At 35.2% G+C, this 26,522-nt stretch overlaps 1 protein-coding gene across 2 annotated transcripts in view; it reads right to left on the reverse strand.

Annotated features, from left to right (window-relative positions):
* The window catches only part of FAF1 (Fas associated factor 1), a 144,600-nt gene that overhangs the window by 70,611 nt on the left and 47,467 nt on the right, over positions 1–26,522 (reverse strand). For both annotated transcript variants that reach the window (XM_090146655.1, XM_031602222.2), the window contains one exon: positions 3,217–3,303. In XM_090146655.1, the coding sequence (XP_090002781.1) occupies positions 3,217–3,303 (87 nt within the window). The remainder of the gene's footprint in view (positions 1–3,216; positions 3,304–26,522) is intronic.

A 26,522-nucleotide genomic window follows, 5' to 3' on the forward strand; every position in this document is an offset into this window, starting at 1 on the left:
AATTCATCACATTATAATTCATATCAAAAACATCCAAGCACATAATAAGGTAAAGTCAGAAGACAATCTAAAAGAAATCTAGGGACTCTATATTATAAATTTCTCAGACTTCTATTTCTTTATCATGATAAATGTACTGCTTCATACAACAAAATTCCAGGACTGGTTACTGTCTTGCAATTGCATTGTGATGATAATGTAAATGTTACACTGGGATGTAATCTTATTACAGAACTCCCACAAGAAGATAGATCACAAGTATTGTTCTAAGAGCATCAATACTCAAACCCTCTAGAACTCTGCAACTAAAGCACTGCCTACTAGGGAGCTCACATTTTTATTCATACTTATGAGAGGTCACTGATTCTACTCAGCAATAGCAGTAATTACCAGTGGACTTATAGTTCAACCAATACAACGAAGAAAATGAAATGCATTTTAGAAATGTTAATGAATTATTCTGGCTTGGTTTTCATTTTTGTAAGCTCAGTGGCATTTAAGTTGTTATGATAGCCAAAATAAACAAAGATTCAGAACAAATCATGAACCTATATAAATCAAATTATAATTAATTTTCTAGGATAATTTTCAAGATTTCACTGCAGTGGTTGATGACATTCCCAAAGCAGATAAATTATATCTTTAATATTAATTAAAGTTTTACTTAAGTAAACTTGTTAAGAAAAAAAGAATGATTTAAACCTCATACATTTACATTGTTTGAACTTTAATGAGCAGAACAGATATAATTCATGGTGTTAAAAGTTATTCAGGCACTATGAAAGCTAAAAATGTGTCCTTGCTGAATGGCAAAATGAGATTTCCACGGACTACGTACGCCTTGTTTCTCACAATTAAAGTGTCACAGCATGAAAACATTCTCCTACTTGTAGACATTTTGGTACCTATTCCCTGGGTGAGCGTGTGCAAAAATGATTGGAAAGAGTTATTGACAATTCATACAGTATCCCATATTTCATTAGGCAGTACAACATATCTTAACTCAGAGGGGAGATGAAGCAACAATGTTTTAAATGACTATTGACTCCAGTAAATTTCCTGGTAATGTCAGAAGACTGTAGTCTGTCAGGTTCATGAGAGACTCGAGATGATACAGGAATCCAATTATGTGAAGTCTATTTAGTTGTCCTGTTTGCTAAGCCAAAGGTTAACGAGAACTGCACTGAAAAACCTCCTGTGGTATTACAAAGTATTTCTTAGGCGGCATAAAAAGTAAATGAAAAAGTATTTTAATCAAGTCTTTAACTCTTTAATTGCGACTGTGTACTACACAATACAGCAAACAAAAAACGCTGGAAAAAGTGTTTTAGAAAAATCTGTCACTGAAATACAGAGATCATTACTTATTAATAAAGTAATTATTACTATTTCTAATTTGCAAAGGAAAAACGTTCAGATAGTCATTGCTAGCATTAAATCTTTATAAATAGTAAGCCGTGGCCTCTAATTTTAGACAGAAATTAATTATATTTTTGTTGGTAACACATTCCAATCTGTTTACACAGCTGACGAGTCTCAGCTGCAGCAGACTCGAGCAGAGAGCTTTGAGGACTCTCCTGCTTTGGAGCAGATGACTCAACATTCACCAATTTCATTAAAGATGAAAAGGGGAAAAATTCACCTGCAACAATGTCACTTGTAAAAACAGACTTAGAACAGATTCATGAGTTCTGCATATGTGAGCTATTCTACTCAAAAGAAAGGTTCTCCTGTATTTTTTTCCCTCTTGCTGCTGTGGGAAAACGGATTAGAAGGGTTGAGTTTCCAATTCTTTTCTGGGCTAATGTAAACTAATAAAACGTTAAAATGGATCCAAATTTCAAAGACTGTAATTACCACATGACACCATGCTGTTATTTCAGATCTTATATCTATGCTCTCATATATGCCCTTGAATACGTGGATAGAGATTAACTCACCTCTCAGAAACTTAACTACTGTTTCTGCAAACATTGCCACAGGCTTTTTCCAATTATATTAAAATTCAGACCGTTTTTGCTTTTTTTTTTTTTTTTAATTATTATTTGCATAAAACCCTTACCAAATGGGAAAGAAAAAAAAAAGAAGCAGCAATCACAAACAGCAAACCTTCTTTTACAAGAGGAGGAGTAGAAAGGGACAAGAAAGCAGACTGTAATGCACTGCGGATAATGGTAACTTAGATAATGGGAATATAGAAAAAGCAAAGACCAATTCCACCCTTACTTTGTAGAACACTCTACTGAGCACTGTAGGTTCAATCCTTAGTTTAAATATAAAAATCTATAAGAAAAGAAAACATTTATTTTTTTCTATATTTTTCTCAGGCCACTATCTTGAAATCTACACAGAGCATCACTAGGTAATTATTTCAGTGGTTTGAGTGGTTTTGTTTTAATACTAGGGTGAACCTCACGAGCTGACATCGGCAGTGTACTAGCAGGAAAAAAAACTGAACAAAAATGAAAGACATGATGTAAAATACCAGTGTAGGGGCAACCACATAATGAAGGAAGTCTACTATTTGACTGAATTCTGTCCTATAGTTTAAGTCCTATAGTTTCATGAATTTGTAGGCAGTTCCCTGCTTACTCACACTGTTGCATACTGTGAGCAGACACATTGATCCTAGCTAATATTACGCTCCATTTCTAGATAATGATGATACCAAAAATTGCAAAATGTGTTTGAAAATTGAAATATCTTTGCATACAAAATATTTACTAATTTGAAATGCAATCGTTAGAAGCACAGATTCTTGCTGGTTCTTCAATAGCCAAAGTAGATAGTCTTCAACAACTTCAACCTACCTATTTAATGCTAGATGCAAGAATTCATAAATTAACAGACAAAAAGAGATAAATATACAGATTACTCAGAATACATGTAAAAATGTTAGTTTATTTTTTTTTTAAATTCAAACACTGCAATTACGTGCAATTTTGCTTTAGCCTAGGATCACTGATTCCTTCTAGTCCAAAGCATACAATGAACATTAATGATGATGAAAATTAATCTCATGGAAAAGGGAATCTTTCCATAATACTTCAGATATAATATATCCAGGTAAATATTCAGATAAAAACCTGAAGTATGTATAATAAATAACAATCTACTGCCTATGGGTCAATAAAAACAATTGGATTTTAATGAGAATCGCTCAAGCAAAAATGGCTACTTGTATGAAGAAACAAAATGGGAACCAAAGCTACTTACTGAGTCGTCTGTGGCAGAAGGAGGCCAGCCCTCCCACTGCTGGTGACGGACAGGGATACTGGTTAGGTCGTACACATTCCGTTTTACCTGGGAAAGAAAATCAGAACTTGCAATCAAAAGCATACAAGCAAGCTGCATCATTTTCATAATTCCAGGCTTTTTGAGTTTTTCCCAACTATCTATTGTGAATGGAGCTCAAGTACAGTGCTACTGAAAGCATCTGAACAAATCACGTTAAAGAAAAAACATCTGTAATATATCACTCGGAACGTCTTATTAATGAAGCAAGATAAACCTGCTACACAATTCATAATACAAATTCCTCACAGTAAAAAGTGCTGCCATGTAATGAACAACCTGAAGGGACAGAGAAGGTAATAATAAAAGTAGTTAGAGTTCATTAGCGTATTCTGTGTTCTCCTGAAATTTTTGTATTCACACCTCAATTTGTACAGAAAGAAATACAACTATTTGTGCATAAGTTTATTAAATGAGATCTAAAAGTAAAAGTGATAGTATTAAAAGTGAAAATACAAATTAATAATCACATTTCAAGAATAACAACACATTTCAAATATTTATTAACTAAAAGCATGTAAACTCACTTTTGTATAAATATTTTTATCAAGCTATTAAAGTATAATGTGCTACAATTAATGATCTTACACAATGGTTATCTGAAGGAGAGAGAGAGGGTGGAAGGATGGAAAGAAGGAAAAGAGGAAGGGAGGAAGAAAATGGAGAAAGTATTGAAAATTTCAAATAGAGGGAGAAATGAAAAATACAAGAACTATAAAACTTTTTCCTCAAAAACGTTAAGGCATTAAAAAAATAAAAACATGTTTCACCAGAGACTTTGTGGTGTCTGTTTATAGGGCAGAAAATATCTTTTTGTAATTGAGGTAGCTCAAATTGTGAATAATATCTTATGCCAGAACATAAAGATTGCAAAAGAAACAAGCACCTGCGAATGCTGCTCCACCAGACCAGAACTGTGAGCAATGGAAGGCTTACAGTGACTAGTGCTGGGCTTTGCTTTGTTTTCCATAACATACGAATACATGGCCCTCATCTATTTACACAAATCTATTTGCAGTTCCAAGTAAAGACCTCAACCATGGATTTAATAGGCCAAAAAACAATTTCAAAAACTGAGGTTTGATAAACATTACTAACACTTTCTGTAATTTTTCACTAGATAGAATCCCTCAGGAAGTCAGAAGTTGTGTCCTGTTCTCCAATTGATGAAAATGAAAAATACTCCCACAATACATATATTTAAGTCTCTCATTCACATAATGAAATAAGAGTGATCCTACCTCACCATTCTCAAAGAGATGATGCCATAAAACAAGGCAATCTACTAAATAACTATTTTATATGCTTTGCCCTTACTACTTAATCAGTTACTTGCCATTAAAGTTGACTACAAAGTACACCATAACACAACACAGAAATATAACCATATCCCATTTTTAAGTTCACTTTAAAATTGGCATTTATTTTTAATACAGAATTTATACACAACATCTGGCAGAAGATTCATCTAAAAAATACGTGTCCATAATGAAATAGTAACAAATCTCTTTTTCTCTACTTTATCTTTAGAGGAAAATCCCACATGCACTCTTCTTTTTGGCACGTAGTTCAAGCATGCTAACAAATGGATGGAAGACACATGTGCAGACATCAAGCAGTAAAATAACTGTTCTAATCACTGTAAATAAGCTAAGAGGGAGCATACATTTGCTGTCACAGATGTTGACTTGGACAGTATTCTTCAACAGACTCTTCATGGCACTGCTGCAAAGGTTTGCCAACAAAGAAATGCTGCTGAGAAAGTTCAAGGCACTGAATCGCCAATTCTCAGATCGTCCACACAATTCCTGATATCATTCTCATGACTTTTTCCCATGCTAATTGCCCCTTAAGTACAGTGAAAAACTGCTTCATATTTCTGGATAGATTTAATATACTGGCATGAGAACGTGAACTATCAGTGTTAACTAGGCTACGCAGCTGAATGCTTTCAATACTATTCTGCACTGATGACTGGGAAAAAGGGCTTCATTTTATTATCTAACAGCAAGTTAAAATACTTCCAACCACTGTGGCTCTACACCTCACTGAAGGATAAAAATGGCCATGGAGGGTGTTTAATTTGGATATCTCAGTATTCTAGCACGTATTTGTTTTGGAGTTCCCACTTATCTCCAAATTCTCAGGATGTTTTAGAATCAAGGTATCTACTGGCAAATATATATGCATATATATATGCTCCATACTCTTGGTTTTAATATTGTTTTTTTTCCAGGTGCTCCTGCAGAGAATCTGATCTGGTAAGTATGTTTCAATCAAAAATTTTAGAACTCTATTTTAAATAAAAACTAAAATAAGAACATTGTTTTGTTTTAGACAGAGAATACTGAAGCATTTGTTAATGATTAGAGAGTACTTTGTATTGTGCCATCTCAAATATAAGCACATCATACTTCCAAAAAATACAAATATAGTTTAATTATTTAAAACATTTATTTAAATCAATTTTGACCCTAAATACATACGGTATATTTGGGTGTATATGTGTATGCATACACACATGCACTTGTGAAAAATGGAAGTACGGAGGACAAGACTCTATGGAACTTGGTATATGATCTCATTCCTACTGTTCAAAACAAACAGCCTTTCTTCACTGCTTCTTAACAAGAAGCCAGCCTGCTGTGCAGCATTTGTTCCGCAGTGGTATTAAGGTAAAGAGATGTCATTACTCAGTACTGACCCCACAACATCCCATCAAAATGTAACAATACTGAGCTGTGATCAGCAGAATATGGTTCTTGCTTTTTCTGATTCTTTTTCAGGATAAACTGTCTCTGAGATAACTGCTCTCCAATTGCACATCAAAAAAAGTCTTATTAATTTTATTTTCCCATTATTAAATTCTAAAAAGAGCTCTTTCAAAATAGCAAGTGAAATTTATTTACAGAAAGGGATCAAGAGCACTACATTATATTGCTTTCAAAAAGCTTTCAGAAGTAAAAATAAATAACTCAGAAGTCACATTCTTCAAATTCCATTTTAATTCCAAATGACAACAGAAAGGCATTATGAAAAAAACAGTATTTCCCTTCTTTCATTAACTCATCTGTAACTGCACTGAATTCAATAACATTCCTCTGCTATTCTAAGCTTGAAAGGCATGCTCGGGGTAAAGTGTTATGTTGGTATAAAGCACAATGCCAGACTGATGTGCTGAACAAAAGTGATCAAAGTTGAAGTAATTTTAGCCAACGCACAACTATTCTGCTGCATTATTCTACCAGAATGACATCTGTTGAGCAACTCGTCGCAGAATAAACGAGTTGTTCTAGGCAGGCCTGGCCGGGTAGGGGACCATGTAAAACTGATCAGAGTAATGTTTGGTTAAACAAACTGCTCGAGTTAAGATCACAACTGGATTCTGAATTCATGCCAAAGTAGCCCTCTTTGAAACAACAAGCCACAGGCAATTATTTCAGACAAAATAGGTTTGCTTTAAAATAACGATTTCATTTTAGGTTGTTTGATAACTAAAATAGCATCAAGAAAGCAGAGTGAAGAAGATTTAGAGAGTAGGAATATTTACTGATTAATTACAGAAACTCTCTTCATTAATTGTTTCAGTTTAAATATTATGTAAGGAGGAAAATGCTCTCACGATTCATTCTAAGCAGAACCATAAATCACTTTTTCAGTAAATCAACAAAACAAAAACCTATGACAATGTTCTTCACGCAACTGAAAAACATTCAGTTTGCATTCAGCATCTGTTAAATTCATATTCAAAGTTCTCATGATGCTGACAGGAGGACTGAAATCTATATAACTGTGTAAAGCTAACTAACTTCCAGTGCCTTCCACTGAGCTACATTTATTGGCAAACTTTTTAGTCCCCCACCTTTGATCAGCTAGAAATACTAATTGGCAGCATTGTCTTTGTGTAGCCCAGAATTTCTTTACATAATGTGGAGATACCATGGAGACTGGCATATTGCTATGGCAGCCACCCTTCAGATTATAATCTCCAGAATATTCCAAATCAATGAAAAACAAATTAGAGGCACATTTACTTGTTTCCTCCATTCAGCTGTGAACAGTATCAATGCAACCATTTAAACAATAAATAAATTTGGATGCATTTTAACTTGGAAAAGTATGTGTAATTGCTGCAGAATGGAATGCCCTTGCCTTGCAGCTGTACCAGATGATGGAGAAGCACACGAAATTTTACCTTCACTCATTTTCTCTGGTGCTAGGACAAAGTTAACATATTAAAAACTAGTTCTAAAAAACTGAGTATCAAGGCAGCCAAAAATTCCCAGATACAGGCAGTCTTACTTTCTTATCTTTTGCTGTTTTTGTAGGTGAGAATGTTGCTTTAAAACTGGTGTTAAGCAGAGAAGATAGCATCTGTAGGGATAGAATTACCACAACATTCAAAGCCCTTCCACATCTATATTAGCAAGAATAAAACTTTGTTTTAGGGCAAGAATTCTGTACCATGTAATGTGATCATGACATCAACCTTCTGGTGGTGCCACCAGGAATAAGAAGCTACTTTCATAATTTTGAGATGGAAAAATCTAAAATTTACTGCCAAGAAATCTGACATCGACAGAATTCTTTTTTTTTTTTTTTTAATTAAAACATCATGCTGAATCAAAGAAGCCTGAATCTGTATCTTTGAATCAAAACAAATCACAACAAAGAATCACAACAAAGTTCAACAGTAGCTTCCCTCAGGCTGTTTTCTGCTTATGCAGGTACAAAGTTAATTGAAATAATGTAGATAATGAACTTTTGTTAGTCTTATTATTAAATATAATTTATGCAAAGCTGTAAATTGGCTGAGATGCTAAAGACTGTTCCAGGCACATAGGCAGCATGAAAGACAGTGCAAAAATGAGTGCATGAAAGGCAGACAAAAGGAGCAATAAAGTCAGAGGACTGTGAGGAATGTGGAATGTGAGTTGGGGGACACAGAGAAATGAGATCAGGCGCAGACAGAGCAAGGTTGCATGAGGCACTGATTGCAAAGCCAGAATCTTGACTTTGACATTGTAACTGAGAATTAGTCACGACAAGCAAGCACAATTTTCAGGGCACAGTAATGTTATGGACAGAGCAGTGCCAGGCAGAAATACAGAGTAAGCAAAAGCATTTTGCTGAAGACAGACAGAAAGAAAGGAAGCAAATACAGCCGAAGTGATAATCATCAAAACTACAGAGGAAAGCCTCAGCCAAAGTTCCACTAATAGACAGTGAGCAGCAGCTCATGGGAAGTGCCAACACATATAGAAGTGCTGAAGGGGATAAAGCAGTGATGTTATCAATAGGTCTGAGCAGATGAGTCAGATAAAAAGGTGATTTCTGTTAGCTGTGGATTGCCAAAAAACTATTAGATATACTAAGATGTAAGATTAGAGATGAATTTCTCTGCCATAAGCTATTGTCCAACTGTGCTTCACAGGAGCAGTCCAGAAGTGGGACAGAAACAGAAGAAGTTAGGAGAGAAAAACAGTAAGTGATCCGTATTTTTAAGTTTTCTCATGGCAGAGAAAACTTTACATTTTATCATCAGTCAATCAGAAACATAAATGATAATCAGTCTCTAAAAGCTGAGAGAGGTTTAAATCACACAACATTTTCAATTGGGGAATTACGATGACCCAAGCAGGCTATCTTTAAAATGGTGTCTGCTTCCCAAGAATTGCACGGTACTTACACTCTCCATGGAAGATTCACTGTACTGAAATAACTATTTACATTTGCTCAATTCACTCTTTTGTAACGTAAAGGAAAAACATATCTATTCGTAATCTAAATATTTTAAAGTCTATACCGAATGCAGAAGATTTCCTCTTCAGCCCAAGCCTGCCAGACAGTCCTAATTCAGCACTTTTCTGAGTTGCACTGCAACATACTCTCCAATTCATTTTTTTTTAATTACACAGCTCTTCCTTTAAATTATTATTTTTTTGCTTTTTAATACCTCTGATAAGATTTTATTCTGTACTATTAAAGTTTTCCTCAGGACGTTATAGCTTTGAAGCCACTTTTGTTTATTGCAGGAAAAAAATGCAGCTTAAATTCAAACATAACTGATTTTAATTCAATGTCTGAAATACATTGCTTATTCTATCATGGCAAGTAGAATTGAAACAAATAAGAGCCCCAAAACTTCCATAGTTACTGAATAGAGTACTCAATTCCCTCTAATTAAGATTGTTTCATTTGCAAATTTAAAACAATATACAATTTCAGACCTTCCTAAAATGATGTTATGAGGACCTGAATGTCTTTTGTATATGAGTCGCATACAAAGCAGAGCAAGTTATAACAAAATCATTAGAAAATATTCTGCTAGCTTTTCAAGTGCCACTTTCCTATAATTAAACATACGTATGTACAGGAAAGCCAAATTTCACTCTAGAGTTTATTGAACAGCATTCAAAACAACGTAAGTCCGGTTTAAACTACTGCTGAAAATGGGTTGTGCTGTACTGTAGTACTCAGCAAATATTGTGTCAACATCTTCATTAGAAGGTTTGCTGAATTCATTACATAACCCTTCAAATTAACTTAGGTCTGGAACAAAACATGTGATGCTTGTGACATTTTGCTGATAAGAGTTCAAATAAAGACAATTAATTCACATTAAACACTAAGGAAAAACCACTAAATGTGTGTATATATATATATATACACACACACACAAATATATATATATATTTACGTTTCTAGATCTTTAATTTCAGTATCTAGAAAAGAGATTGATGTACATAAATTTTACCACTGATTCTTGGGAATGTGGTATGAGAACTTCATATATGTAAGGAGGAGATCAGTGATTTAAAATAAGTAACCCACTCTATTTTTAGTTTGAACTATGAAAGACTATGAAGACTAAATGGCTGAATAAGCAAATGCAAAGTTAACGTTATTTTGCCACTACGTATTTTATACTGGAAAAGGCAGGAAAATTTTCAGGAGAAAAATCTGTAAGCAGACCACAAACTTAAGAGACAGATGATTCACCATAATGTTCTAGTAAAAAACATCTCGTTTAGGGATATAAAGCACTAAATAGAAGGACAGACTTCCCAGAAGTGTTAGAAAGATGTGTGTGCTCTCCATCCAGGTAAGCACTTACAGATTCATTCCCCACATCTATCACAGTGACGTCAAGCATGGCTTGAATGCAACAAAGAATGGAAGCTGAATAACTCAGTGAGGGAAATGGAACATAAAATGCTAATTCCATTTTAGTGGTGCAAATTCTTGAGGGCTATGTACAAACATAAAGTATTAACAGCAAATTTTAAATGTCCTAATCTCCAAAAATAAACAGTTGTTTGTTTTTTCACTCCCTAAGCTACTTCTGACAGCCTGTCTACAGCTGGTAGACACTTTCAGAGAGAGATTACCTGCTTCCTTTAGATCATCATTGAGCTGTATTTGTGAACCAAAACACTTATTTAATTTTTTTTTTTTTTTAATGCTTAAGGCATTCTCCACCACTTAAACTCTCTGAGCTCAGATACTTTTTGCCACTGCTTTAGATCTGCCCTCTTCCTCAGCTGCAGCAAGTAGCAGATGTTGAGTGTATCTTGCTCACATCGTCTCCTCCCTGTAACATCTACTGAGGGTGAATATCAGACATTAGACTTTCACTCAACATCAAATATGTTTGGTATGTATGATATGGTGAAACAATTTTAGAGATATTACTAAAAAGCTTTCTAAATTTTGAGAACAATCGAGTCATGCATAGTGAGATTTGTCACAGCATACTGCAGACACGTCTACGTATCTATATATAGAGAAACTCAAATTCCATACACAGGCACTTCACTGCATTAAAAATGATTTATTTCTCAGTGCCACAACCTTCTGCCAGAATATATACACACATTTTCATTCTGTGAAGTAAAATACCTTTTTGCTGATCTCTGTCCTTAAATACCTAAAACTAGATGTCCTATTGCAAGGGCATTACAGGTAAATGCAAGTTACAGTCTTCTGAAGTTGATGCAGAAGTTCCTGATCGCAATTATATGGCCAGCACTACACAAAGTTTCAGCCTACATAACTATTATTATTCATTATTTGTAGTGCCTAGGAGACCTAATTGTGATAATCCCCTCTGAACTTAAAAAAGCACACGACCGTTTGAATTTTTTTAAATAGAAGGTTAAAAGAAGAAACAAATTTCTACAGAAGAAGGAAAAACTTGTTCTTGAGAAATGGAGGCAAAAGACACGAGTATTAAAAAAGCAGCAACAACAACAAATCCTTTTAGAAGCACATGCACGAGATTGAAAAAGGGTACGAAAGAATTAGAGTTTGAGCTAGCTGTGACATTAGAGATTGAAAGGAAGATGTGATTAGGGTTAAAAGAGAGCAAACAACAAAGACTTACTGACAAAACAATTTTATGAATTGATTGGAAAATGCCTTAAAGACTTCTGCTAACAAAATGAAACTGATGACAATACCTGAAGTTTTGGGTTTGTTTTATTTTTGTTTGTTTTGCTTAAATACAGTGCGCTGACATGGAGGAAACACATTCTGAAGTCTCAGTTTGTTGTTCCATTCAGTAGAAAAGGTCATTTGAGAAAAAAATACTAGCAGTTTGAGTGAAACAGTATTGCTCGGTGGGCACTTCTAACTGACCTTATAAAAGACAACAGGCAAGTGATATTAAGACATCTTTTATCAGATCACTACAAGAGGCAAGCACTCTTTGAGAAAGCACCCAAAATAAAGAATAAAATAAAGAGCAAATATAGGTTTTTTTATACTGTTCCACCAAGGAAGAGTACTCACTTGCCACAGGAAAGTTTCCAAAACAAATTGTTAATGCTACAATCCCAATTCCATCTGCTTTAATGTCCTAAAATGTTGATAAATTGCCAAATATCAGGTATTTTATTCCTATTCAAAATTAACATCTTAAGATATCTTGAAAAACCACTGCATGGAGGTCCAAACTTAAGCAAAAGTCACACTTGCCAGGATATACATTTCTATTACTTAGAAAATATCACTTTTAGTCACCACTTTTCAGTAGATTTCAGATTGCTTTATGAAGCATGATAGGAATGTTACATGGGTTATCTTTTGGACTCTACTGTAGCAGTACACATTGCTGTAACAGATCTGAAAACAGAGAACCTTGCTGTACCAAATGTCAAATAAAAATACACAAATTGAAGGAGAATACCATTAGAAAGGAGCTGTGAATGACTGACTAGAAGACCAGGTTAAAAAGAAAGTCAAATGAAAGCCACTAGTTGAAACAGCTGGTCCACTAATTGCAACAGATTGCAGTAGGGTAACAGTTTGCACCTGGGCTAACCTGATGAAAGAGATCATGGGGAGTCAAGGGACAAATAATTGCATACATGGATTGCATACCAAGGAGACAATATGTAATCCTAATAGATTACCTCAGTGATTAAATCAGTAACTTTGAGAAAAATATGTCTTGACACTGATCATGAAGTTAAGGACCAAGAGTAAAGTCTGTAATTCAAGCTTTTTCAATTTGTATGAAAACAATATTTAAACTAATATACTTTCTGTGCATACCAACATCTCTGAGAAGTACCAGGGACAGAAGCCACAGCCACTACCAGATAATGGTAAAATACGAAGATTAGGAAGTAAAAAAAAAAAGTGCACATTTTATCAATTTGATCCTAGCTTGTCCACATCAAATGTGCATACATTCAGACTTACAGTGCAAACAAGCACTATTTTGAGCTCCTGTCTTTCAATCTCTTTCACTTCCTTTGTCAGGAATTATTGTGTGAACTCTTCAGCAAAAGTGTTTATTATTCTTTCCTTTATCTCTTATCCTCACTGTGTTGTTTCCATTTTTCCATAAGGAAATAATCATCTTATTGATCTACAGCACAGTAAACAGATATTTTATATAGTCAGGTCCCCATTTATGAGGACCCTAAAGATTATTTGTAGGGCACGAATTATCACTAGACGTGAGAGAGAGTGAATGTGGTTCTTGCAGTGGAGAGTAGATGTTATGTTTTCACGGCTGTCATGTTCTGAACAAAAGATGAATTTAGATGAATTTATTTGATGACAAACATCCTCACCTTCATTTCAAAAGAAACTGGCTTGTAACAGCCAAAGCATGATAAATACATATCTTGCTCTTTCATCACTTCCCTGTTTGTGCATTTTCATGGGTTTTGAAAGTAATCAGTCATATCAATAAATGGTAAATTAAATGGCCATTTTAAGAAGGAAAACGGAAGTCAGACGCTCAGGTTTTACTGCATTACATAAATAACACTAATTGCATTCATACTGAAAAAAAAATCTTTCCCTTTTACAAATTTCTTTTAAGGAAACAGAAAATGCCTAAGACACGTGTGCTTCAGCAATGATCACTATTTTAAGTGGTAAGCCTAACAGTTTTAGCTTAAGCAGCAGATAATAAAAATCACTATTTTGTCAACTGTCTTTTGTCTCATTTCTAGACAACTCTGATAAAATACTCTCATAAGAGTAAATTTTACTGTTACTAAAGAATATAAAATCTATATATATTGTGAAGCACTGTACCACAGTGTTGCGTAGTACTATGAAATCCAATACTTCTCAGACTTCTTTACATCTTTCTTCTCCCTAATTTTGCACTTAAACATCACAGCAAGACTGCTGCTTAAGAGATGGGCAGGCTCTTTCTGCAGTCCTTCGCTTCCAGTACCTACCCACAAGGTGCACCTAAAAAGGAACATGAGCCACAGATCTGAGTGGTCTCACACATTATTACTAACGTCACCAATACTGTACAGATGGAATGATAGGACAAAGCTACTAGTTTGATTTATGCTGCTCCCTCCAGTCAGCTTACAAAACCACTTGTAACCCAAAGGAGAAATGATATGCAGAGCATGTTTTCTCTGAGACCTGCTGGTATCTTTCACTACATAAAAGAGAACATAAAAGAAAACACAAGTTACACAGAAACTATTAACAACTCAATAGTTGACTTGATAGGTTCACCTAGATTAGCAGTACTTAGTTGTTGTGAGAACTCCGTAAGAACTCAACACTGAAGTGCACAATGGTATCTTTCTCAGTCACCGTAAGTATAAAAATGTAATACTTTTTCTTAACGTGGTTGAGTTTCCATAGATATTATATTGATATTGCTTTAAAATCATGTTCAACTAATTATAAAACAAGGCTTATTGAGCTGTAATTCAGCTTCTTATTTTAAAAAATTGCTTGTATTTCCTCTCATTTTCACATCTACCAAATCATCACCTCTTATTAAGCTTTTCTTCATATCAACAGTATCTACAAATAATCTGAAATTCACCTTTGCGTTAACCAAGTAGTGCCTGCTAGTTTCACAAGGGAAAATAAAATTATGCAGACAATGTGCACAGTGTGTTTTTAAGAAATTCACTCTACACACAAGTTACAAAGGTAGCTACTAACATTGCTACGTTTAAGATATATGCAGATAAAGCACCCAATTATTAACAAGCACCTTTCCTATATACATATACAATTTTTAAAAGAGAATGCAGCCTATTTAGCAATTCACTAACAAAGCTATTCCTTAGCTCATCCCTGCCATAACCTGCTCTATTCAGAAACATATGGGAAAAGACATTAAATAACCAGTGAAAACCATGGACTTCTGGTATTAGTGCTACACATTGCATACCCCTATTCATTATTCCACCTCCCTTGTTTAATCTATCATTAAGATTCAGTGACCCTACACTAAATTTAAAGCAGATCCTTCCTTCCTCCCATGCCTAAATTCACATACTTTTCTAGTTGGGGATGCCCTCGAGTATTAGCCACTCTACAGGGTTTCTCTAATCTCAGCTCTGAACTATGTTGTGCTATAGAAGCAAGAAATTGCTGGTTAACATCTTTAACTATGGAATCTTCCACAAAAAAAAAAAAAAAAAAACACCCCTCATTTACTTAATAAGATAAGTAGATAAGTCTTTCATTTAAAACATACAAAAAATTATGTATTTCCCACTACATGCTATAGAATAGAAATAATATACTTCCTTTAAGGAATGCTTCCTTGTACCTGTGTCAGAAATAGAATTTCATAGAAAACAATTTTAAAGCTTTCAGAGATTTCTTGTAACATCTTAGAAAAGCTAGATCTTCATTTGTATTCAAAGTAAATATGAAATAGGTTTTTAATAAATACAAATCAATAAAGCAAGAAGATAAAAAAAGATGAGATATTAAATGTGCCTTTTTTTTTTTTTAAACAAAGGAACTAAAACTATATAAAAATATATAAACCTCTGCCTCCCTCATTTCTTTTTATTGACACAGACTGCACTTCACTAGCAGTGGCAGTACAGGTGAAAACATTAAAGAGTTTTGAGAAAAAGGGACAAGAATATTATCATTAACATCTGTACATATTTGTCAACTATACTCCTGTCTTCCTCTTCAATGATAAGGTGAAAATTGAGCGTCACCAGAATTCTAAAAAGTTAAAGACAGTAAGACTGCAGGTGAAAAAAAGATGAGATTCTGTTAACAAAATGAACTGGACAAAGGTGCAATCTGAATGTAGATTTTGCCTTTACTGAAAGAAGCTGTATATTTTTTTTCTTGTGTTTGTTTCATTAATAATATTTTTATCACACTTAAATATGTTTAAGCATATTCCCTCAAAAAATAGAATAGAGTTGAAAACAAGAGGTGCTACATAACCAAAGACCCTTCTCTGGCTCTTATTTAGATTCATCATTTGAACTAGTGGTAGGCATACAGGAGTTGCACACATTTGTAGTGTAGAAAAAGATAAAGGTGTGATCAAGTGAGTAAGATTCAAGTTGTCAGATCCATGCTTATCCACACAAAGGTTTTAAAGGGTTACAACTCCTGCTCTTTATGTGTGGTTATCAGGTAACAGAAAAGCATTAGGAACAGTTAAACAGAGTAAGCTGAGAGCAACACTGGAAAACCCAAAGACTGAGTTGAACACAGGAAGGTGAAGGAAATGTATTAGCAGAAAAGCAGAAACAAAACCAATAACACAAGCTGTACAAAACCAGCAGATAGAATCCAGAGACAGATAAGCTGGAACCCTTTCCAGTGAGGAAGCTTTCTCTACAAGCAGCATCCATTTTATGAAGACGACCTGTTTTGCTGAATCTATCCTTTTCAGCCAAGACATAACAGCACATTCCTGCCAAGATCTGCTTCACATGCATGCTTGGGCTGCATTTATGAGAGGCAAGCTGAGAAAGTCACAGAAAAGACTTCAAGAAAAGAGCATTTTTCGTAACGGGGAAAGCTTTGCAAGTTCTTTCACCAGATTCAACTTCTAATCCTGAACATTCAAGAGAAAAGTTCAGAATATCTATTCAGTTTCTTAAGAAGGTGTACACTGCCATTCATTCTCATTCCTGTTAATTTTCAGGTTTTTCAAATGACACTTCTATTAATGGAAACGTTTTGAATAGGAAGATAACCCAGAAACCTTTCAGGACCTGTGTTAAGCAGCAACAACTGGCAGAAATCTAAAATAAATAAAATGCTAAGATCACCTACTTACGTTCTGAGGCCAAATTTTCAGAAAGGTAAACAGCTTAATATCTGAAATAACAATAATAACAGTAACAACAACATGCATGTATGTACTGAGGCTCCAGCCTGAACTGTAGTTCAGGTACCCTTCCTGAAGACACTAGCTTCCAAAATTGGACTGGTTAAATTAGAAACATAAGCAGTCCACGATAGAATATTCTTGCTTCTGTAGTGCAACTTCATTAGTGCTTGATCAACACACTATGGGGAGTTACCTCTTCTGTAGTTTACAGCATTTACAAAGCTTGTCATTTCTATGCTGTGGAACAACTGCAAAAGCTAATTTGAAGCTGTTCTGGCCATGTTCACTACTCTTCAGTGCAAACCTGCTATTGCACTGAAATAAAGTTTTAAAGAAAGGTTACAAACATATATTATTTTCTTCTCATTCTCCAAACTTAGCTCTACATGCATCCATAGAACTGTTCAGCAGACAGTGAAGACTATTCCACTTAATGAGGACAATTACTTAAATTGCAGGTTATTAGAAATTCAGATACTTAATTTGCCAAAAATGCCTGCCATGCTGCAGAGATTTGTCTTCTAAGTCCCATAAGAATTACTTTTCCTCTAAAATAAAACTAGAAACTATGTATTACAAAATGATAGTCACAGATGACAAAAATTAACATCAGAAAAAAAATCTATTCAGCACAAATTAACACATTTTTATAAATCAAAGCAGAATTTACCCTTGCTTTCTTTCCTGTTACAGAATTATCACTTCAAGAGTCAATAAAAAGAAAGATCTAATGAGGTATTTCAGTATCTCCCAAAGAAATATTTTCAGCTCTGTTTTTCTTTTAAGTGCTTGAAAGGCAAAGAGTAATGAATTGCTCCTGTATAATCTTCCTTATTACTGCCGTACAACAAGAAAGTTAAACCTAGTCTTTATCTTTCACATACTTCAAAATACATTTTTTTTAAATCTCACTGCAACAATGGCAAAGGATGTCTCTGAGCAGAAAGGACAGTTATTTAACAGCAAGTGAGAAGTTCTGCTTTGAGCAGTAATCTTCCTTGCTTCTCCTAATGGGTAATGAGCTGAAGTGTCAAAGACATATTTAGTAGTTAAGACAACTGAGAGCTCTGCACTCTGAGATCCAGGAAATAACCCAATATCCCTTCGGAATAAGCTTCCATGAGAGACAAATTTAAACATCTGCCCCAAAAAACTGCCATTTAAATATATCTTTGTGAGTCTCCTGGACTACTTCTACCAATTAGGATAAACATGCATTACTGGAGACAAACAGGCACTCTCCAATCCTGGAAGCATCCATTTATGTCATGAGGTGCACGGCTGTGAGATGGAGAAATCAGTTACAAGGAACAAGTCAGAAACCTGGAGTAAAAATGAGAAATTCTACTGGTTGTTCATCAGTGAAGTGAGCATGCCTTGGATCTAACAGACAGACCGACCTCCTTGAGCTGTGAAACCTGGCCAATAACATCCCAATTCTCCTCATGAATGTGAGGGCAAAGGCATTCAATATCCCCTGTTACAAAGGCAAGCATCTTCATACAGTGGTCACTTCAGATATTTGGAATAGTTTCTGTAAAATTCTCTTCTCTTGAAACAAGAGGCCTTTATTAAAACCAACAGGATTAGAAGATCCAGAAAAGGCTTGCCTGCAGATGTCTTGTGAAAACGAATTCCCTAAAAGCCCCAGGAAAAAAAGGTTGCAGGGATGGCAGAAAGCCAACAAAAAGCTAAGAGCTGCTGGTAATGGTGTCACAGAGACAGGCATTTGAAATTGTAAATCTAGACCAGAAGAAATGTGTGTAATCTGTCACCAATGCTAGGGAGAAAATGGATGGGTCAGAACAGAGAATAAACAGATCACTTCTTTCCAAAAAAGAAACAAGAAACATTGATGTTTTGAAATTAGAGATTATCAGCTACTGAATACATGCACATTTTATGGTTACCCTGAGGACTCAAAATTAATCATGGCTTGCATGAAATCGTGAGATTGATTCAGAGGCTGTTCATTCCACAGTGTATGTTCAATTTGCTGTGGGTTCTGAAAGCATCAGATTAACCTGTACTTGAAGAAATACTCAGTTACTCATGGAAATGCAAAAAGTCGTTTGACTTTGTCACAAAAAGCCCCCCTTCTAGTTTTTAGTCTAAAAACAATACCAAAGAAAGAGGAAGCTTCTGTTCACGTTAGCACTTTCTCAGGAATGTTATTGCAGATCCAGTCACTCTTAAGATTAAAATCTGGGTTGAAGATCTTGAGGATACACTAAAATACTTTTAAATACACATCACGCTTGGGAAAGATGCAAAGTCAAGGTGTAAGCACGAAAGATTCAATCTCACCCAAACAAGCTGAACAGGAAAAATGACAATATTATGCTTTTGTTTCTCAGTATCTGCCTCTGAATCAGAAGATCTTATATAAAGTTTTATGACTGCGTCAAGGTTTGAAGAACAAAATGGCAGCCTCACAGTTGTCAGCCAACTATAGACCAAATCCAACCTGCTGCAAGGATACAACGTCTATCAAAACTTAATAGTTAAGTCATAAATTCTTTTGAATCAATATATTTGGAACACTAATTCAAGATGATTAAAGAAGCAGATAACATTAAGAATTAAAATGCAGAGCACATCTTAAGTAAACATCAAACAAAATATTATTAATTGTTATATACTTTTCATGTATTTGCACTACACACACATTTCAAATGCAAATATTAATTTGGAGAGAAATACCTACTGTATATGCACACAGTGAAACAGTTTGCTCAGCTATACTGCACCAACAGTTATTTGACAAGTTATAGCATCACGAGCTGCTCATTTACATAGTCAGCTATTCTTTTTTTTTTTTTTTTTTTTTTTTTTTTTACAGTGAAGATGTTAATAAGACAACTGCTTTACAGATCCATACTAGCAGCTCCTCCTCTGGAAAAGAATACTCACAGTTACGCAGATGCAGCGTACAAAATGTACACCAACAACAAGACACCAAAAAATAATATATCTTCTCCAAATCCTAGGCAAGAGTCATTTTATTGACCTATCTTAATATCCAGAGTAACTGATTTAATTAATTGAAAAGTGATATTCATATAATAACCTGCAAAAATTCAGTTCCTGTTTAAAAACCTAACATCAAGCAACAGCAAGCATCATACTCAGTAATGCCCTCCACAAAGGAACAGTTTCAAGGTGCAATTCAATATAAAATCACTGAATAGGCTGGAAAAGGCTTTCAAGGCCACCAAGTCCAACCACCAACCCAACCAACCAAGCCTCATCACTAAATCACATCTCTTAGTGCCATGTCCACACATCTCTTAACTGCCTCCAAGGGAGCAGGAAACCATCACTTCCTTGGGCAGTCTGTCACAGTATCTGACCACTCCTCTACATGTAGAAATTCTAACACCCAACATGAACCCATTCTGGTGCAACCTGAGATCATGTGTTCAGTTTCTTCTTCTGAAAGTTGATCAATGGAAAATGAATGTGTGGTTGGGTGTTGCTCTGATCTCAGGCAGGATGCAGCCAAAGCACCCCCCCTCAAAGCCAGAAACCCAAAAGCACACCAATTGCTGCACAGTCCTAACAGTTCCCTCTACTGGAATTGTGATGTGTGCCTCACATGCACCTACAGCATGCACCCTGTAAGGTGTTACTCAAATGAAAGCATGCCCACTGTGCTTTGCTTTCTGTGCACTGTATCATATGACAGCAAGCAAAATAAAAATCACATAAATTCCATTTATGGTGCTATCCTAACAACTCCCTCTTACCATCATTAACTTGCATTTGCTAAGGTTTAATCTGAAAGATTCCTTACTACATTAATCATAGCCATTTAGCCCTTGGCATACTGGAAGATACTTAGAATTTCACATTGAAAAAAAAAAAGAAAGAAAAAAAAATAGAACCAACAAGGACTATTACTATTTTTCTACAATGTGTCTGCCAGGCAGTGATAAAATCCCTTCCTAGAAAGTTGTACTTCTAAAATGGCAAAAAATCTGACCATCTGGTATCACACAGCCTAACTGTACATATCTTACTACACTTCCATCAAAAGGAAATTGAAAACAGATTATGAAACCTAGGAGCTGATGTTTCAGCATCAGTACCCAGCACAGCACCCAAAATCTCCCTGCATTTTCTTTCAGAAAGAGAAGAGAAGGAGAAACAGAAAACTACAGATTTTATAGTGTTCTCAAATTTGTTTCACTCATTTCTGATGTCAGACTACTTTTTAGTGAACTAAGCATTTCTAAGAGTAATTTTTGTTTAAGAAACCTTGACGGTTATTTTTGTGTGCAAACATTAGTTTATCTGTACCATAATTTCAGTTCAGCATCTCCCCTCTATATCTTCAACAAACTCCTTGCTTGTGCTTACCCAAAAGAAGTTCCTCTTCTAAGGCAAGAATCACTTATTCCTGAATAATTCAAAAGTAGGAGCATAAGAAGTACTTAAATTAATCTGGGAAGTGTTGACAATTTCAGCTTTAACTAACGGCCTCTTTCACCCACTCTACTTAAAAGGTCTTGGCTCTTTTTTTTTCTGTGCAGTGACACTGGGCTGGCAGAGAAAAGGCCAGACTGCAGCTGAGAACATCCCCTATGCACACAGCTGAGAACTGTGACCACAAGACAGCCTGGGCAGGGACTAAGACAAACAATAATATAGAAGCTCTGACATCCTCCACTAACAGCAGCAACAGAACAGTGAAATAGGATACACTTTTGGTAATACAGAACGTTCAACAGACCTTCTCTCCCTGGAGCAGAAGGTAAACTGTCAAGACAGACATGTCCAGGTTAATATTCCAAAGATGGGTCTCATAAGGCCAAGGAAAAACATGGGAATTCACTGGAACATTTTGTTAGGTCTGAGCAGTGTGAGAGTTTAAATTTTAATGAACCAAGAGTAGTAAACTAGGATTAAGCCATAGGAGATTTTTTTACATTACTTCTTAAATCTTCCTGCAAAACACTAACTTTTAGTCTACAGTTATGTGTTGCAACCCACGGCAGAGCAGTCATGCCAAGAATCAACATGAGAAATATTTTATGCTGCCTGCTAGAATATTTGTTAAAGCTTCTGTAGGTAACTCAAGAAATTCAGTATCACCTGATAATCTTTTCCTCTTCCAAACAGAATGAATTCAAATTCAAAGGTAAGTCTTTACAGAACTGTTCTGCAGTTGCTATCAGCTGTTTAGATCAAGTGGAAACATCACCTTCTGAAATCCATTGAACTGAACTGAGCTCAAGAGGAGCAGAGAGAAAATAGAGTTTATCTGCAAAATGGGAGAACACTCAGAGGGCACTGAACCAAACGTTTTTGGGCTTTTTTCCTACGTTGCTTATTATTGGAAAATCAAAACATCCAATGCAAAAGAAGTTCTGCAGAACTGGAAAGTAACATTTGATCATAAAGTGCACAGTCCACTCTCTGAGATGACCAAAAATAAGTTGATTTCATATAAGAAGGGACCTGCTTACAGTGCGCTCACATCCCAGTGCGAGCAGTTTCCACAAAAGGCCCTTGGTGTGCAGCACAAGCCAGCTGTTCTGCTGCCATGGCATACTGGTAGCCACCAACCTCACTCAAGTTGACCCAGACATATGACCTCCAATTCTGGAGGATCTGGTTATCTGTTCAAGCCTAGCTTTTTCATATGCATTTAGCTACGCTTTAGATACTTCATCACTACCACACCTGAAGGACGGTTAACCTGAGAAACATTTCTACTTGATTGAATTTACTTCTGCGTCCCAAGAAGCAGACTCGATTTCTTGCACAATACACACCGTGATGCTTCTCTAGTTGAACACTGGCTGGTTTCATTTATATATGCATTAATCGTGGTGCTTATAACTGTTATATCACTTAAGCTGTCCACTGTCATTTCTACTTACCTTCCAGCACCACTGCTTTCAAAACAAGGTTATAAGAAGTTCACTTTGGTTTGCTAATCTAGGCTGAGAAAAATAAAGTAGATTCAAGATTTGGTACAAACCCAAAAAATTGTGATCAAACTATATAGTTAGTAAATTGTTTGTCTAAATCTTTCATGTATGATGAAAGATTATTATCATAATTCATTAGCAAATTACAGACTTTGTAATGCAGGCAGTCACAAATTTGGCTTTGTATCAATCATTTTAGACCAGCTGGGTAGAAATTAACACAACTCTGGGATACATAAAATGAAATGCTCTTTCATTTTTTAATTCACTGGAAACTTTGAAGGAAAAGAACCTTTTTCAAAAATGTCAGTTTTCCCTGATTTTTTTAAATCGTTCCATTTCACTGTAGAGATATAGAGCTAACACAGCATTTACGCAATACCACAATAACTGCTTAATCAAAAATATAGTATAAAGTGCATGCAAAAGAAAAAGTAGAGAAGTTTAAAAAATCCCTCTTTCATTATTTCTGAGGCATTCAAACATGTCAGCAATCACTGGAAGAACGATTAAATAAACACAAAAGCTAATAGCCTAGCTACTCAAAAGATAGAATATTGTCAAAACTCTGCTTGGAGCTTTTTCAGTCGACTGAGATGACCTTGCACAAAAAATGCTTGTTTTGATTATGTCTACTTTCCCTAAGCTACAAGGCTATGTAGAGTGACAGCTGTATTTGGGAGCAACTCAAATTTTATCTTAGTGGCACCTAATCCAGGGACTGGTACAAACAGCATGGAAAAGTCAGTGTCAAAATTAAACAATGAAGGCTTTTCTAGGAACAGATGCTTTTTGCCTGCAGCTGTAAAAACCTTAAAACAATCCTATACCCCACTGTCTGGTCACGCAACTATCACAAAGCAAGGCATAAATTTTGCCACTTATTGCAAATGTTTGCTGAGCGCTTCTATAACCCTTTTTAAGAACAGTAACACGAATTTATTGAGGGTGATTATGAGGCCATTTTATCCTTTAAATGAGTGCAAGGCTCTTCAATTTATGCTCATGATTCTTGGTGCAAATACAAAAGACTAACTTTACGTTCACGTTTTACACAAGCATAGAAATAGAACTGAAAAACCTTAGGTAATGGGTTTACTAAAGACATAGCACACTGTTTCACTGTGACAATATGGACCAGACAGAGAACGAAATTAATAATTCACACTTGAAATAGCAACCGTTTTCTTTGCGTAATGATTACAGAACAGTACGGTGCAGTACAGTCATTGTACCATTGTTAAGATGCTAACATCACTTCAGTCTCTCAGCTCCGCAGCTGCTATGTAAAACATTCCCATCACCTAAATTCTCCATTAAAGTTTATTTTTCTCTTAAATGACTGCACTATTATAGCCCATATTTAGGTTCAAGGATCATCTTACTGAAAAACATGTATAGATGTATGACTGAATTAACTAAATAATCAGTTCCCAATTAAATGAGCAATTTACAACATCGAGGCTCCAGTTGCACTCCATATGAACAGAAGAGGTTTTTAGATCAGCTTCTGTTGTGTATTTAAAAGTGATAGCACCAACATAATTTACATAAGTACAATGTTTTCAAATATTTCCGCACCACGCAAACACTCTAAAATTGTGAAGTGTTTCCTTTCTTACTCAAGTTTAAAAAAAAAAAAAAAAGAGAGAGAGAGAGAAAAAAACTTTTCCAGAACAACAGTTCATTAGCACCTCACTATTTATAATTGGGTTGTTTGATGGGAAAACATGAGAAAACACTGAGCCTACTATAATTTGCACAAATACAAATTTCATGTTTGAAAACAAATCAGTAATTCAATGATTTATTTTTTTATATATAAGTGTATATCATGCAATAATAGGAGTGTTCGTTCTATAACTAACATAGGATAGAAAGGTTGATTTGTGGTTTGGTACACTAATTTACAAGGTGTAAACTATTTCTTAATCATGAAAAACATTAACTAATTTTTCACCACCTTTGATTCAACTAAATGGTATTTATAGAGATACTGCCTTCCCACTTTAACCAGCACAGGAACCAGGAACGTGGCTGTTTAATATGTTCATAAAGCTGCTTAGGTTCTCTTGTCATTTCACGGTAACACCTTTTTAATAGCTATCATTATGATAGAAGCTATGCATAAAAATTCCCCACCTCTGGAAGTAGAACAGCAAATATTCAGAATCAGAATAGCGGGTGATGGTTTTAATTGCAGTTTTCAAAAAATTCAGGGTTTTAAATTAGGTCTTGATCCCCAAAATCCTCAGCATCCTTAAATTACACGAGCAAAGCCGTTCAATTCAACGTGATTACTTCTAAAATAAGGACAACTCACATGACTGAGCATTTATAGCACTGGACCTATAATCAAAATTATAACAATGACTTCTCATTACTTTCAAATTCAAATAAATTGATCCTCATCCTCTGAGAGTTTCCCTCAAATCCAACTACATTTATGGCAGGAGTTTAACAGAGACGGGGAACAAAATAAAGACAGAAAGACGAGAGATATAAACATGCACACAAAACTCCCAGCACTGACAAATCGAAAGCTAACAGATGTGTGACTTCTAATTAGTTATAATAATCTGTGCTTCAGCGCCACTGGAACATGCCTCTCCTGCCTTTGGAAATTAAACAGCTTCCACTGGAGTTTTAAACTCTGAGTGCTTCTAAATTTATGCAAGAAAAAAACTTGCCTTCAGTAAATTTTAGATATTTACAGTGATAACTTTATGAAAGGAAAATATTAAATTATAATTATCCTAAACAGACACAGTCTTGTGAAACTAACCCTACATTCATATGAAAATACAAAGCATTGACTATAATGAATTTGATTCATCCTTGGACACAAAGCTTTACCACAGTAAACTCAGTCAACTGTTGCTCTTGCTTTTATATTCATAGTACTTAAATAGCGCACTTTAAAACAAAAAAAACTCCAATTGGCTTTTCATACATCCACCCTCCCCAAAAATAACGCACTTGAAAAACCCAAATGATATGAAAAGGCTTCAAGGCCTCTTTTCTCCTTTTCACAGCACTTTTTTTTTTATTTCTGTTTGCAGTAATCTGCCTTTCACTTTCTCATTGCTACAGAACAAACGAGGAGGCTCAGCACTTTGAAAAGGGGGCTCAATGTGTAATGGGTCCACTAGAATTAATTTAGTTGCGCCAAATCCATTGAGCAGTGAGGTTTTTTTCTCTTCTCAAATCATTTTGAGTCGGACGCAGCCCCCAGCCTTTGTAATTCTAGTAAAGCACTTAAAGTGCACAGTAGGTGTTCATCAGGACCATCTGGTCAAAAGCAAAACAAGCTGCTGATTTTGCCTTTGAATAGAATGAAGCAAGTGTGAATTAGTCTCTTCAATTAGCACTATTACAACCTGTCAAGTGCATATTGTAAAACAGGATTATTACAGTATTGGTCACCAGTGCAATTATTTACTCTCTGCCTTTTCTTGCATATAAAAATGTCCATGTTTACCAGTTTTTGATAACTGGAGATCGTTTCTTTAATGATGTGCACATCCAAACCCACCAAAACCAAATTACAGGTTATGAAACGTGCTCTGCCAGGAATATAGTACGCCTCATAATTAAAAGAGAAGTAAAAGAGAGCCCTTCCATTACCTCCAATTGCATTTTCTGTTGTATGAAAAGAGAAATGGTTGTATGCCTTCATCAACTCA

Source organism: Phasianus colchicus, chromosome 9 (genome assembly GCF_987193195.1).
Source record: "Phasianus colchicus chromosome 9, bPhaCol1.hap1.1, whole genome shotgun sequence".
NCBI classification, from domain to species: Eukaryota; Metazoa; Chordata; class Aves; order Galliformes; family Phasianidae; genus Phasianus; species Phasianus colchicus.